The sequence below is a fragment of the Gavia stellata genome, chromosome Z, assembly GCF_030936135.1.
Source record: "Gavia stellata isolate bGavSte3 chromosome Z, bGavSte3.hap2, whole genome shotgun sequence".
In the NCBI taxonomy this organism is placed as follows: Eukaryota; Metazoa; Chordata; class Aves; order Gaviiformes; family Gaviidae; genus Gavia; species Gavia stellata.
The window spans coordinates 57,417,159-57,430,836 of NC_082637.1; the positions used below are offsets into that span (position 1 = coordinate 57,417,159).

General features: G+C 44.7%; 1 protein-coding gene across 2 annotated transcripts in view; it reads right to left on the bottom strand.

Moving 5' to 3' along the window:
- HOOK3 (hook microtubule tethering protein 3) overlaps nt 1-11,342 on the bottom strand; it is a 100,811-nt gene extending 89,469 nt beyond the window's left edge. The window contains exon 1 of one of the 2 annotated variants that reach the window (XM_059834146.1): nt 11,286-11,342. In XM_059834146.1, the coding sequence (XP_059690129.1) occupies nt 11,286-11,342 (57 nt within the window). The remainder of the gene's footprint in view (nt 1-11,285) is intronic. The other variant, XM_059834147.1, reaches the window with a different exon arrangement.
- Between the last annotated feature and the right edge of the window lie 2,336 nt (nt 11,343-13,678).

Genomic DNA, 13,678 nt, shown 5'->3' on the forward strand with positions numbered 1-13,678 from the left:
ACACCCCAGGTCCTTTTCTGCCAGGCATCCTTGCAGCCACTCTTCTCCAGGCCTGAGGCGTTGCATGGGGTTGTTGTGACCCAAGTCCGGGACCCGGCACTTGGCCTTGTTGAACCTCAAACAATTGGCCTCGGCCCATCGATCCAGCCTGTCCAGATCCCTCTGCAGAGCCTTCCGACCCTCAAGCAGATCAACACTCCCTCCCAACTTGGTGTCATCTGCAAATTTGCTGAGGGAGCACTCAATCCCCTCATCCAGATCACTGATAAATACATTAAACAAGCCCAACCCCCAAAACTGAGCCCTGGGGGACTCCACTTGTGACCAGCCACCAACTGGATTTCACTCCATTCACCACAACTCTCTGGGCTTGGCTGTCCAGCCAGTTTTTCACCCAGCGAAGAGTGCACCTGTCTAAGCCACGAGTTGCCAGCTTCTCCAGGAGAATACTGTGGGAGACAGTGTCGAAGGCTTTACTGAAGTCCAGGTAGACAACATCCACAGCCTTTCCCTCATCCACTAGGAGCGTCACCTGGTCATAGGAAGAGATCAGGTTGGTCAAGCAGGACCTGCCTTTCATGAACTCATCCTGGCTGGGCCTGATCCCTTGGTTGACCTGTACATGCCCTGTGAGCACCCTCAAGATGAACCTCTCCATAATCTTCCCCAGCACCAAGGTCAGGCTGACAGGCCTGTAGTTCCCTGGATCCTCCTTCCAGCCTGTCTTGTAGATGGGCATCACGTTGGCAAGCCTCCAGTCATCCGGGACCTCCCCTGTTAACCAGGACTGTTGATAAATGATGGAGAGTGGCTTGGCAAGCTCCTCTGCCAGCTCCCTCAGCACCCTTGGGTGGATGCCATCAGGCCCCATAGACTTAGGAGTGTCCAGGTGGCATAGCAGGTCATTAACTGCTTCCTCCTGGATCACGAGGAGTTTATTTTGCTCTCCGTCCTTGTCTTCCAGCTCAGGGAGCTGGATACCCTGAGGATACCTGGTCTGGCTATTAAAGACTGAGGCAAAGAAGGCATTACGTACCTCAGCCTTTTCCTCATCCTTCGTGACAATGTTCCCTCCCGCATCCAGTAAAGGATGGAGATTCTCCTTGGCTCTCTTTTTGTTGTTAATGTATTTGTAAAAACATTTTTTGTTATCCCTTACAACCATGGCCAGACTGAGCTCTGTCTGGGCTTTTGCCTTCCTAATTCCCTCTCTGCATGACCTAACAAGATCCTTGTACTCTTCTTCAGTTGCCTGCCCCTTCTTCCAAAGGTGATAAACTCTCCTTTTTTTCCTGAGTCCCAGCAACAGCTCCCTGTTCAGCCAGGCTGGTCGTCTTCCCTGCTGGCTCTTCTTAAGGCACATGGGGACTGCCTGCTCCTGAACCTTTAAGATTTCCTTCTTGAAGAATGTCCAGCCTTCCTGAACCCCTTTGCCCTTCAGGACTGCCTCCCAAGTGACCCTCTCAACCAGTGTCGTGAACAGGCCGAAGTCTGCCCTCCGGAAGTCCGTCGTAGTAGTTTTGCTGACCCCCCTCCTTACTTCACCAAGAATTGAGAACTCTTATCTTTTCATGGTAGAATTGGGCTCAAGACAGCCTCCGACCATCACTTCTCCCACCAGTCCTTCTCTGTTCGTAAACAGCAGATCAAGTAGGGCACCTCCCCTGGTAGGCTCGCTTACCAGCTGTGTCAGGAAGTTATCCTCCACACACTCCAGGAACCTCCGGGACTGTTTCCTCTCGGCTGTGTTATACTTCCAGCAGACATCCGGTAAGTTGAAGTCCCCCACAAGAACAAGGGCTTGCGATTGCCAGATCCTGTGCTTCTGGACAACTTTAAGATTTCTTCACGCATTTTTCTCCTCCCAGGTGGTAGCACTGCTATCTTCTGCTTGGATAGTCATGCCATAAGCTATTTTTTCATGCTCGCCAAGACAGCAGCAGACTGCATGAAAGAAACCAAAGCGGATCCAGGCTCTCCAACAAGCAACAATTTTATTTCAGGATTTGACTTTCTGGATGTTTTCACTGATTTTTAGGCTGTCAGACTCTCCTTATTAAAATCTCAAGAGTTACTTTGCAATCCAGCCATAATGTTAGGCACTCAATTAGCCAAACAATGAACTGGCAAGTGGCAAGGGTGGGATTCCTTCAGGCAGAAGGACTGGAACGTTATTTTTATTAATTTCCTTCTCATTTTGCATGTACTGTGTTCGACCCCAAACATCTGAACAGGTCAAAGCCATGAAAAAACTCAGTCAAAATATTTCATTCATAGTTTCAGTTTTCCAAAGAGTAAATATTTCCTTTGCAGAAACATAGTGCAGAAAGTAGAAGAGGTACCTTGACCAAAGCTTACTTACTAAAGGACTGTGAGGTGAGAGAGCCATGACAGCATAAACCAATTATTACTGCCCTATCTTGGCATTGCCACTAAATTGCTGTTAACTTAAGTGTTCAGGTATGACACATTATTAAGATACAATGAACAGTCTCAAGTCTGAATGGTGTTTGGTTTAACCATTTCAGAACATCCATGAGAAGACAAGCTAATCTACCAAATCCTGGGGAAAAAATGAATGTATTCCTGTCTTCAGTTGAAATCCAGATGAGCCAGCTGATGAAAAAGAGTACTACAGAGCATTTGTGACGAAGGTAATATGAAATATGATACATAATAGGAAGGCCTAACACAGCAAGCTTTCATCTACTTAACTATGTTTTATTTAAAAATAATATTTACCATTGATGCTTTCTCTCCTTTTCTCAAAATACAAGCTATTAGTAAGTGCGAAACTGCCAAACACTACCTCAATACACCCACATTTACAGGATACATAAATTCACACTCCACCAAGCACCAATGAACTTTAGAAACCCCAAAAAAGTGCCTTTTAAGACTAGAAACATCTTGTCATGGAAGAAAACACAAATGGCAGGGTTTACAGGAGGTGAACCACCGGCTTCCTCTGCTGATCAGAGTGCAAAAATTTCCATCTCTACTACCCAGAGTTGACAAAAATAACACAATTAAAGTTATGTCACATTAACCAAAGGAAATGTAGGATATCTTCTGTCTCCAGCACTCTGACTCACAAGAAACCTAGATAATAATGCAACCCATAGAATTGGGATGCATGAAGTTTTGCCAAAGGAGGATAATGGAACTGTTCTCTAAAAGTAGGTGTTAAATACAAATAGCAGAACAGTGCTCAATGAATAAAAGAGCGAAATTCTTTTTATCCTGAATGAAAACTACTAGGCTACTAGAAACCTGAATAGTACCAGGCAAATGTGCCCAAATTGATCCATATTAAGATAAAGGACAGGCAGCAAGGCATAGCTTCTATTTGATGGCATAAGGCAAAGCAAAGTCCATTAACTTCTCAGCTAGTGGTTAGCCAGAAAAACTTTGCACACCATTAGTCCAAATTTATACATATTTATAATATTACTTAAACAAAAAAAGGTGAACATAATGACAGCTTTCCCCTTGCAAAATATAGAAAGAGAAGAACAACTATTTAAAACCCACAGCTCCACCCTCTTGCAGCTGTAATTTAAATGAAAAGTACTGCCTCTATTGACAGGTGGAACAAAGAACTCTTCCCCCAAAGGCACAGAAGATGAATCCAAGAGCGCTAAGTTCTACTGAAATATCATCTGCACAAACGTTCTGATGAGTGTGGAAACACAGTCTTCCACAGGATCACAAGAATAAGAAAGACTTAGCAGCTAAAAGATAGGATTCAGAGAGAGTTGGCAGTAAGTTTTCATCAGGCCAAGAAATTTCAGACTTTGCAGATGCTAGAACTGGTAACACAGATGTATAGTACACCACTAAATTTGGCATAGCTTGCAGTTCAAGTCTTCTCCATTTCCAGGATTTATATTTCAGCAAACATTTTCCTGAACTTCATGGAGACTGTGTAGGTATGCAGAACAGGATTTTTCAGAGGCTGACCAAATTCCTTGATCCCTTAAGAAAGGCAGGAGCCACCAAGGAACAGGCTGCCATCTTTTGGCATTGTCCATAAAATAAAATCAGCTAAACCATGACGGAGTGATCAAGTCCTGCTGGGTTTTTTTTCCTAACCACCGAAGGGACAGTAGACTTGATAAAACAACCGTAATGTCTGCTGCAGTTAAACACAAACTTATTTGTACTTATTCCTATCCTCAAGTAAAACTATGGAGACCTTGCTGCCATGGCAAGCAAATTCACTCAAAGGTTTATCTTATGTAATCCAGGAATGTAGGAAAGGCTATAACCCATTTAATATTTTGCAACTCTGCCATGAATAAAATACGGATGCTCATTTTCCAGATGTCCCCAAAACATACCTCACATGGGGTGTGAATACTCACTTGTTGTTTAGCTTAAATATCTAAACTCAGCTACCCTGAGAGATTTAGCTCCAAACAGGCAACGGGACTTCCACAGAAGACACAAAGCACTACGCTTCTAGTGTAGTGTACACTTGCAAAGAAGCTTGCAGCTAAATGGCATGAAAGAGCCCTACAAATTCTAGGGCTGAAGCACATTATCATCAGTTTTACAACGCATCTTTTTGTGCAATACTTGGCTCCACTACATGCACCACTCCAAAAACATTTCCTGTGTGCCCCCTTTGAAAAGCTACCATCCCTTTGTGGCCCCAGCTAGTCTACTGAAACACAGCTCCAGCTTTGTATTCATTCAGAAGCTTTTGACTGCCACATGCAGGAGTGGAGTGCTGGCTGGACTCCCCCATCTTTAACCTTAGAGAGCTTTTCCCTCTACCAAAACCTTCCTCCTCCTTTCCATGCTGTCTCTTGTTCATTGCCCTGAACAAGAAGTACTAAGTAACTCATAGGAATGACTAACTCACGTATGGCAAAGTAAGGCAGCCAGGAAAACAGCACAGGCATACTCTGCAGGGCAGGAAACCACTACCAGTAGGTTGGGGAAGGAGTTAATCCCTTTCCATTGTGGCAGGACCTGCCAGGCTGTTGGCAACAAAAGCCACAAGAAGGACACTACTACCCTCTTCCCCTCACTTCCAGCCATGCATTCCTGCCTTAACCTTGTGCTAGTGTTAGTTGCTTGTGTGGCCAATAACCTCATTGTTTGGTTTTTTTTAATTAATGACTAGGACTTGCAAATTAAATTATTAAGCAACCCTGGACTTAGGTTTGCTACCAGCTTCAGAGCCTAAGTTAGTTAAGTCTTTCTAAACTATCACAGTACTCAAGAGTCCTCAGCTCAGCCAAGAAAGCAGATAGTAGCAAGTGCAATTGAGTCTTGGGCCCCTCTTCTTCTCCTTCCCCTGCTCCACAACCTGAAAGTCTGCAATTGCTCTACAGCAGTCAAACACATTGCAGCAAAGACTTTTGATGATTCAGGAAGAATAGAATGTCAGAATATTATGTTCCAGTTGAAAAGCCTCAAAATGGTCTCACAATAAGAAAGACAAAGATAATTGTGCAAAAATCACAAATCAACTTAATCTCTTTGAAATAACTGTTTAAGTGTTTCAAAAAGAACATAGAAACAGGTTTCTCTCCTCACCTCCCACCTTGAGATTAACAATCTAACAGAAAAGTTGTTTCCTTTATACCATTTAAGGTTAACAGTTCTCAGCAGCAAAATTTGTTTTTTCTCCAAGCAATATCTTGCAATCTCCCTCCAAAAAGTGATGGGGCAGAACTGGGGGCTGAAATTGAGCACATACAGAATCACAGCTAAACATTTTTTTCTTCAGAGAACTAGCAATTGTTATAAATGTACCACTGTTATAGACCAGCTCTTCAGAAAGGAGTAAACTGAAAAAAGGCAGAATTTGGGAAAAGGCCCCAAAGAATGAAAATCTAACAGTGTGTCAAAACCACACCAAATTCTGTATTCAGCCTTCCTTCCTGTTGCTGACTTAAAAGAAGCGGGCGGGGAAGGAATACATACAAACTGTACCTTATTATCTTTAATTATCATATTCATATATTATCAGCCTTATATCACTTGCTCCACAATACAATCTTTAAGAGAAGTTCTTCTGCCTCTGCTTGACCTCTCAGGAACAGGTCAAAAAAATCCCTATAACCTAATAATGGTGCTAGACACCCCAGCTTCTTCAAACACAGTGAATGATACACGCAGAATATCACTCTTTTAGACAACTACCCCTAAAATGGTGAAGCAACAAATTCTTTACCATCTTAGTGAGAGGTCATAAAAAATAAAAAAGGTTGCTCACAGCTGATACAGGAGCTGTGATCTGCCAGATACCTCGACCCATGCTGCATGACTGCTGGCAAGCTCAGCATTTTTTCCTATCTACTTGACCTGCTGTCATCACCAGCACAATCAACTACTCCTGAAATCTGATGTTTTCTTCAAGAAGCAACAGATGCTGATGCGATGATAGCATCAGAAGAAAATGAAACCCTACAACTTTGTGGTCAATGATCAAGGACTGAAAGAAGAAAGAGTTTAAACAGGCTTAGCAAGTCTCCAAAATCTTTGCATCTACAAGAAACCAGAAGAGTACTTAAAACCACAGATGCACAAGGATCAAGAACAGCATAGTCTAAAAAGAAGGTAACTGGACAGTAGGAGAAAATACAGCTTTCCTAGTAAATTCCATCAGATTTGATCCCCTCTGAAAAGGGTGCCTACAAAGCATTTAGAAGCAGCCTTCCTGAGGAATCAAAATCTGTTTCAGCACTTGCTCACATCGTCTCTGTATTTCAAACTAACACAGGCAAATCCTTCCAGTGGGGATAGGCCACCACACAGAAGGCAGGGATACACTGTACTGAGAAGATTTTTCAGCCAAAAAGGAGAAAGGTCAAAGGATTGATACCAGATAAATGGCCCCAGTCTTTTAAAACAGAGGGTGCCAAAACAGGGGCCTTGTACAGTGTTTACAAAATTCTCACTCATCATACAAGTTTTAACATGTCTACCACAGAAACTATATTTGGCCTTTAGGGTTGGAAGAGAAAGAAAGCAGGCAAGATGCAGCTTGGAGGAGGCAGCACATCACAAAATAAGAGATTTTTATCATAATGAAGGAAAGAAAGGTCATGACATCTCCACAGTAAACTGATACTTATAACCAGACAGCAGTGACCTCTGAGGAATCCTGCTGTTTACATACCAATGCTAAGCAATCTTTTCAGTACCACATCTTAGTTCTATGTTAAAAAAGAAAATTTCTCAGATTACATAGCAAAAGCCTTCACACTGATTTCAGATATAGACATATTAAAGTGTAACTGCCACATGCACATTTGACAGCTCTTCATGTTTTAAGAAATGACTCAGCGATGTATCTGAGTTACAAGCACTCCTGACACTACAGATAAAGCAAAAAAAAAGTTAAAAAAATGTTCATATGTGGACCAGTCATAAGTTTTAAACAGAAAAGATGGTGTGAATCTGTATTAGACGTGCAGAAACAGTTTTAGTATCATTGCAGGTTTACCTCGCAGCCACATTTTTCTAAACTGCTTTGGCTGTAGTGCAGTTTGGATAACTACATCACAGTGCCTAGAATAGTCTCAGAAGAGGCTTCTGGGAGATTTTTGGTAGAGTAATAGTTCTGCAATTACAGTAGGCTGCAAACACTGCTAAAGTAAAAATATCAACTTTGAGATGTCAGTAGCTGGGCTGCAGTCCTTCGCTCAGTTTCCTCTACTTGACACTATCCTGGCTGCCACAAAATCACATCATGGTCACCTGCTAAAGTGGCAGGAAGCAAAAGCTCTCCCACCTTTTTAAAATCCTGAACAAAAATTATTCAGGAACCCATTTGACGATGCCGTCGAAGATGTAAAAAACCTCAGAATTACACCCTAAGCTAGAGCACAACACCAAAAATGGGGATGTCAGTGAAATATTAAAGAATAAACGATAACATATTAACAGGTAAGCAGCTTGCTCCATCTTAAAGATACCAAAATAGGAATCACAGGCATGCAAGGTAAAAGGCTTGAGGGATATTCTCATTCATTAAAATCATGCGTTGGCAGAGGGAGGAGTAGTTTCATCTCACCCTACATCCATCTGAGTAAACATTCAGTTTAGGCTGAACAGGTTCCTAGACTTGTGGAAAGCCTTATCTACTCTACTTAAAAGACAGACAAACCAGTTCAAGTACTTCTATATGAATGTGAAGCAAGCAATCTGAGAGGTTAAACCAGTTCTTAAGAACAGCCACCTTCTCTGGCATAATGGAAAAGACTGTCCATCCCAGGTATGCATAAGCTGCAATTAAGAGAGCTCTATTCTCCCATCTAAATGAACGGTTTCCTAAGAATCATTATGGGACCTGAGAGAAAGCCAGGCAAAAAAAGCATCTTGTTTTTACAGCCATTTTCACTGAGGACTAAAAAACTTCATTGCCTCTTTTGCAAGTTTCAGGTATCCCGGAATAAACTGAAACCACCTTTCTTCATTCTTCACCTTTTCAACAAACTGAGTCTGTTTCAAAGCCACATTCACACAAAAATACTGAAATTGTAAAAATAACCTGTAATTCCACACATTCATCTAAGAAACATGTTGCCTAATTCTAATGCTGTTTAAGAAGGATTTACTAGTATTTCTGCTAACCAAAAAAGATGCAGCTAGTTCTTGATTAACTCAATATCTGAGGGGGTACAAATGTTTGAAATGTAAACGGATCTGCATGGACCATTACTACAGACAGGGCAAGACTCTGCTGGATAGGTTGTTCCAGGACCGAAGATTATAAATACTAACTACTGCTCAAACATGACCGTACAACTGAACAATAATTCCTACTGATGGTCCCTGCCACAAGACTTTTTCTGCTGCTGCAACTTCTCTCTCTAAGCTTTACATTTTTATGTCTACTTTTCCAGGACAGCTTTTTGTGCCAAGGTAATTTTTTCAATGGTTTAGCTTTTCTAAAAAAATGCAAATTATTTTCAAGGGTAACAGTAAAGTTTGCCAGTCAACAAATCAATTGCCTCAACTACCAACCTCAAACGGGGCAAGGAAGAACAAACAAAATCATTAGTTCTATGCACTATTTTTTGTTTAATGCAAGAAAATCAGTAGACATTTTCACTAACACTGAATAGACTTCATATAGATACGCTTATCCTCTTCATCTCCACAAACAAGAACTGGTGACTGTTATTTTATTTTCTATCAAGACTAGTCCAGCTTCCACCTCCAACCTCCACCACATTTGAACACGTGCAGAGGCTGATAAAACAATCCTTTTGAATACACATGAACAACTGGTTTATACTATATTTGGCTGTACAAAGAAATCTTTTGGGGAACAGGGAAGTAGCCACTGCCTTCTGACTCTGCATTTTGTGATTTCCCTCGCTAGCTAGCAAACACCTTAACCTTGTTAAGTTTTAAAAACATCTTTAGTGAAATATTAACACTCAAAATCAAATTTGAACAGCATAAGTAACGGAATATTGGAATATTTTTAGTTTTGAAATCTTTTCAGACTTCTGCACAGATGCTAAACTTCAACAAAATATTCCCAAGTCATTAACAATTTTGTCCAACCTGTGATTGGATAATGGGTAGGATCAATAGTTCAAATTACTTAACAGACCGATACCATACAAGAGAAAATTCAGTCTCTTTCATTCTGCAGCAGCTTACAAGTTTCGAGTACAGTAGTCTCACATGCAAAAGAAAGAGCTAGTCTGTTGGATACTCAGAAATCTGGGGAGTTAGGAACGCACTGGGACTGTGACCACTTGCTGGGTAAGCTTTCAAGCTTATGCTTCTCCCATTGGCACACAATTGCTTTACTAAAAGAGAACACAAGAGGAGTATATCTAAAACAGCTAAAATGAAAACACATGGAAACTAGCAGCATATAGCAACAGATCTTCCTCCATCCCCCCCCCCCCCCATAAATCTTCCTCTTTCTCCTAGCGCCAAGTCTCTCAGCCTTTCTTTGCCAGCATTCACATACATTGACTTCCTCGTGAATTCTATTGGTAAGAGGACTTTCATTCCCAACACCTGAAAAAGAAAGCATGGGAAGCCAAAAGCAGGACAAGCGGCCAAATGCAACAAAGACGCAAAGATTGGCAGGAATGCAAAAGCTGTAGAAATCGGGTTACTTATTCCAGACCTCTATGAAGCACTGAGGCACCTTCTCCCCCCAAACCTCTGCCTTCTGTACTTTTCCAGGCCACCTGCTCACCTCTAACAATCACTGAATTTCCCTTGCTCATCCCCTTTTGACTTTCACAGAGAAACCTAACCTGACACTCCCCAGTAACTTACTCACCACCATCACAGCTTTAGTCAGCTCTGGCACTGCACAGACTGAACGTCTAAAAGAGAAAATCTCTTCAACAATCACTTGTACTCCAGAATTTCATACAGTGGGTACTTCCTCGGCAATTTTGCTCATGGAGGGGGAAAAAAAAACAGCACCAAAACCAAATCCAGTGGTTCCAAACAGCTAACCAATAAATCATCTGCTACAGAAATACAAGTTTCATGGCTATGTTACAGTCATTGCTCAAATGACGGAGAAGCTGCAAACCCAGGTTCAATATCCACTACATTTTGGCTGCTCTATGAAGGACAACACAACCTCAAGATGTTTATCGATCAAGCTCCAGACATTAAAACGGGAAAACGTAATTCTTAGGTTGATACTGTATTATCTTGGACTTCACGGGCGAATTCTGTCTCTCGAGGCTCAAGCACTGCTTAAAACTACAGAGAAAGAAAACAGATGAGAAGAAAGTTTCCGGCCAGAAAGCCTGCCGAGCGCAGCCGGCAGGTTAGAAAAACACGGCACTGACACACCGGAGCCGCGCCAGGAAGGGCGCGGGTCGCGGGGGAAGGGTCAAAGCTACGGGCAACACCTTGCCCGCCGAGTCCGGGCACACGACGGAGGGCGGGGGGCGCACCTGGGCGCGCTTCCTCCGGCCGCGCCGGCGCAGGCCCCGGCCCCGTCGGCGCAGGCCCCGGCTCCTTTGTTCCCCTGACGCGGGGGCTGAGCTAAGGCGGCGGAGGGCCCCCGCCCGGGCAGCCCCCAGACCGCCTGCCCCGCCGCGACTAGACTAGGCGGGGCAGGTCCGCCAGGGCTCCGCCGACCCCGGCCAGGCTGGAGCCGGCCCGAGCGCTAGGGCGCGGCCCGGGCGGGGGCTGGGGAGGCGGGGCGAGGCCCCCCCTCTCCCTCAGGGGTAGGGCCGCGGCGGGGGCCGGGACGGGGGGCGCACGGAGCCCGTGTCCCTGCCAGGCGGCCCAGCTGTGGGTGGGCGCCTGGCGGCCACGGCACTCACCCAGGTGAGGAGGCTCTCTCCGAGCTCAGCCCGCTCCAGGCTCTCCACGTTGAACATGGCGGGGCGCGGCCGAAGGGGCTAACGGCGCGAGCGGGTCGGTACCGCCGGCGCCCCCTCCCGCCCCGTCCCGAGCCAGGCCGTGGCTTCGACACGTCAGAGCGACCTGACAGAAACCGCCCACGCGCGCCTGCGCCTTGTGGCCGCCGCGAGGGAGCGGAGGAGACGCGACGCAACGCCGTGACGCTGGTGGGGGGCGGGGCCAAGGCCGGTGGCGGACGTCGCGCGCGCCGGGAGCTGAGGTACCGCCGCGCGGGGCCGCGCCCCTCCCCCGCGCCGCTGAGGGGAAGGGTGGGGGCGGGGGCGGGGGCTCCGTCCGGCGCGGCCCGGCCCGGCAGGGGCTCTTCCCCCGCGCCCCCTTATAGCCGGCGGGCGGGTCGGGGGTGCTGGCCCTCGCAGGGGGCGTGAGCGGCGCTGTGGGCGTCTGCCGTGTCGCTTGTGTCTCTTCCGGTCCGGCCTAGCGGTGTTTAACCCCGCTGCCGGAGGTAGCAGCGAGCGGGGCCGGCGCTGTGGCGGGGCGAGGCGCGGTCCGCTGCAGGCCGCGGAGGCCCTTGTATGCTGCTGGTCTTTCGAGGCGCGCGGGGGGACCGCAGTCTTCCGCGGGGTCTGCCCCCTTCCCCCGGCTATGTGTGTCCTCGGCTGTCACCGTGCAGGCTGGTGGCGGGTAGGAGCTGGTTGGGAAGGTCCCTGACAGGACCAGGAGGGACCTGCAGCAGCACCCTGACTCCCGGCTGTCCCTAGCTACGGGAGCGTGGGCTTGTGAGAAAGCTGCACCCACAGGCATTCTCTTGCTAGTAAGTAATATGGTTTGGCTTGTGGAAGGAGCAGCCTCTACAAGGTTTTCCTCTCTTTTTGGAGTAGAAAATGATGTTAAGTTCCTCTGAGCAAAACTCTGCTGTAGTAAAACTTAATTAACGTAAAATAAAAGTTACTTACATTAGCTGCTGGTAATTCAATTCATTTTTAATCTCGAAAATAAGGAGTGTGTCTCATGACCAGAGTGGTGGTGTGTCCTTACTGCCCTAGCCAGAGTAGCTCTCCATCATGCTGCAAAGCGATTGCCTGAAGAGTTCAAGAAACCTCTTAGTAGTCAGTTGAATTTTGGCCCATCCGAAGTTTGCAGTGAGAATGTCAGGTGTCACGTTAAGCTGTACAGTTCCCTATCAGTTAGCAACTGGCATTGCGTGTGACAACATGGAGTAGCAAGCACGGTGCACTGGTAACAGCTGAGGGTTGGATAAACAAGCGAGAAAGGAAGGGTTGCAGATCTAGCAACTATCACTTTGTTCCTGTTTTCTCACAGTTCTTCAATTAAATAAGTTAGTAGCATGGACAAAATCTTTAGTCTTCCTTTATGTCAACTTGTTTTGAATTAAAGTAAAAGCTATGAAAATTCTCAAGTTTTCCCAGTAAAGTATCTTCTCACTGATCTCATTGTATAACCTGCTGTTCTCATTTTTAAGTTATTAATTTGCTCTGTCTCCATTTAAAGGTATCTTTAACATTTGGGAATAATTTAAAAAGTCTTAGAAAGCTATGTATGCTGCGCAACTCTAACTTTCCATTCCAGGTTTTAATGTGTACTTCAAGCTACATGCTTGGTACTTTTGATAAACAAAGCTTTCACAGGTGGTATATTTCAGCGTTTAAGGTTTTCTGCCACATTGTCCTTTATGTATGTATGCATTTCCCACTCTGCTTTGCCTATTGTCATGATGTGTGGCTTACGTTTTGTATTTCATTGATGCAAACAAATACAGTAATGCTTTTTGTCATGCTGTCTATTTTAGATGTGTGATTGTGTACGGAAGCCTTGCTTTCTACAATGAAGAATTCTTGGACGCTTTTCTTAAGAGATGTAAAGCCTTTTCATTCTTAGCTGAAGTATTACCATATTTCAGTAAACATTATTATAATTAAGTGACATTGTTCCCTTTTTCTTCCTGTCTGATGAGAAAAGTCAGATGTTCAAACTGAAGGCATTGGCAGGCTTCTTCTCATGTTCCTATCAGCATATGAATTCAGTTCCACCCTCTGGGGTTTTTTTTTTTTTAGAACTCCATACCTTTCAGTATGTTTTAGCCTTATAAAGCGGTGGAAGACTTTCTTGGGGATTGTTTTACACAGGTCGTGTGTCATCCAGACAGATATTCCAAATAGTAATGCTATACAGACCATTGAATTTGTCTTTTTGCTTGAAGCCATCAACATAGTTTCAGGCTCATAAGAAAAAAGATTGGAATGGTGTATTAACTTGGATTATTTTCCCTAATAGAATTGCTTCTGGAGTTTGCATCTGTAGTATATTTAACTTGCAAAGCATGATTCCACCAGCA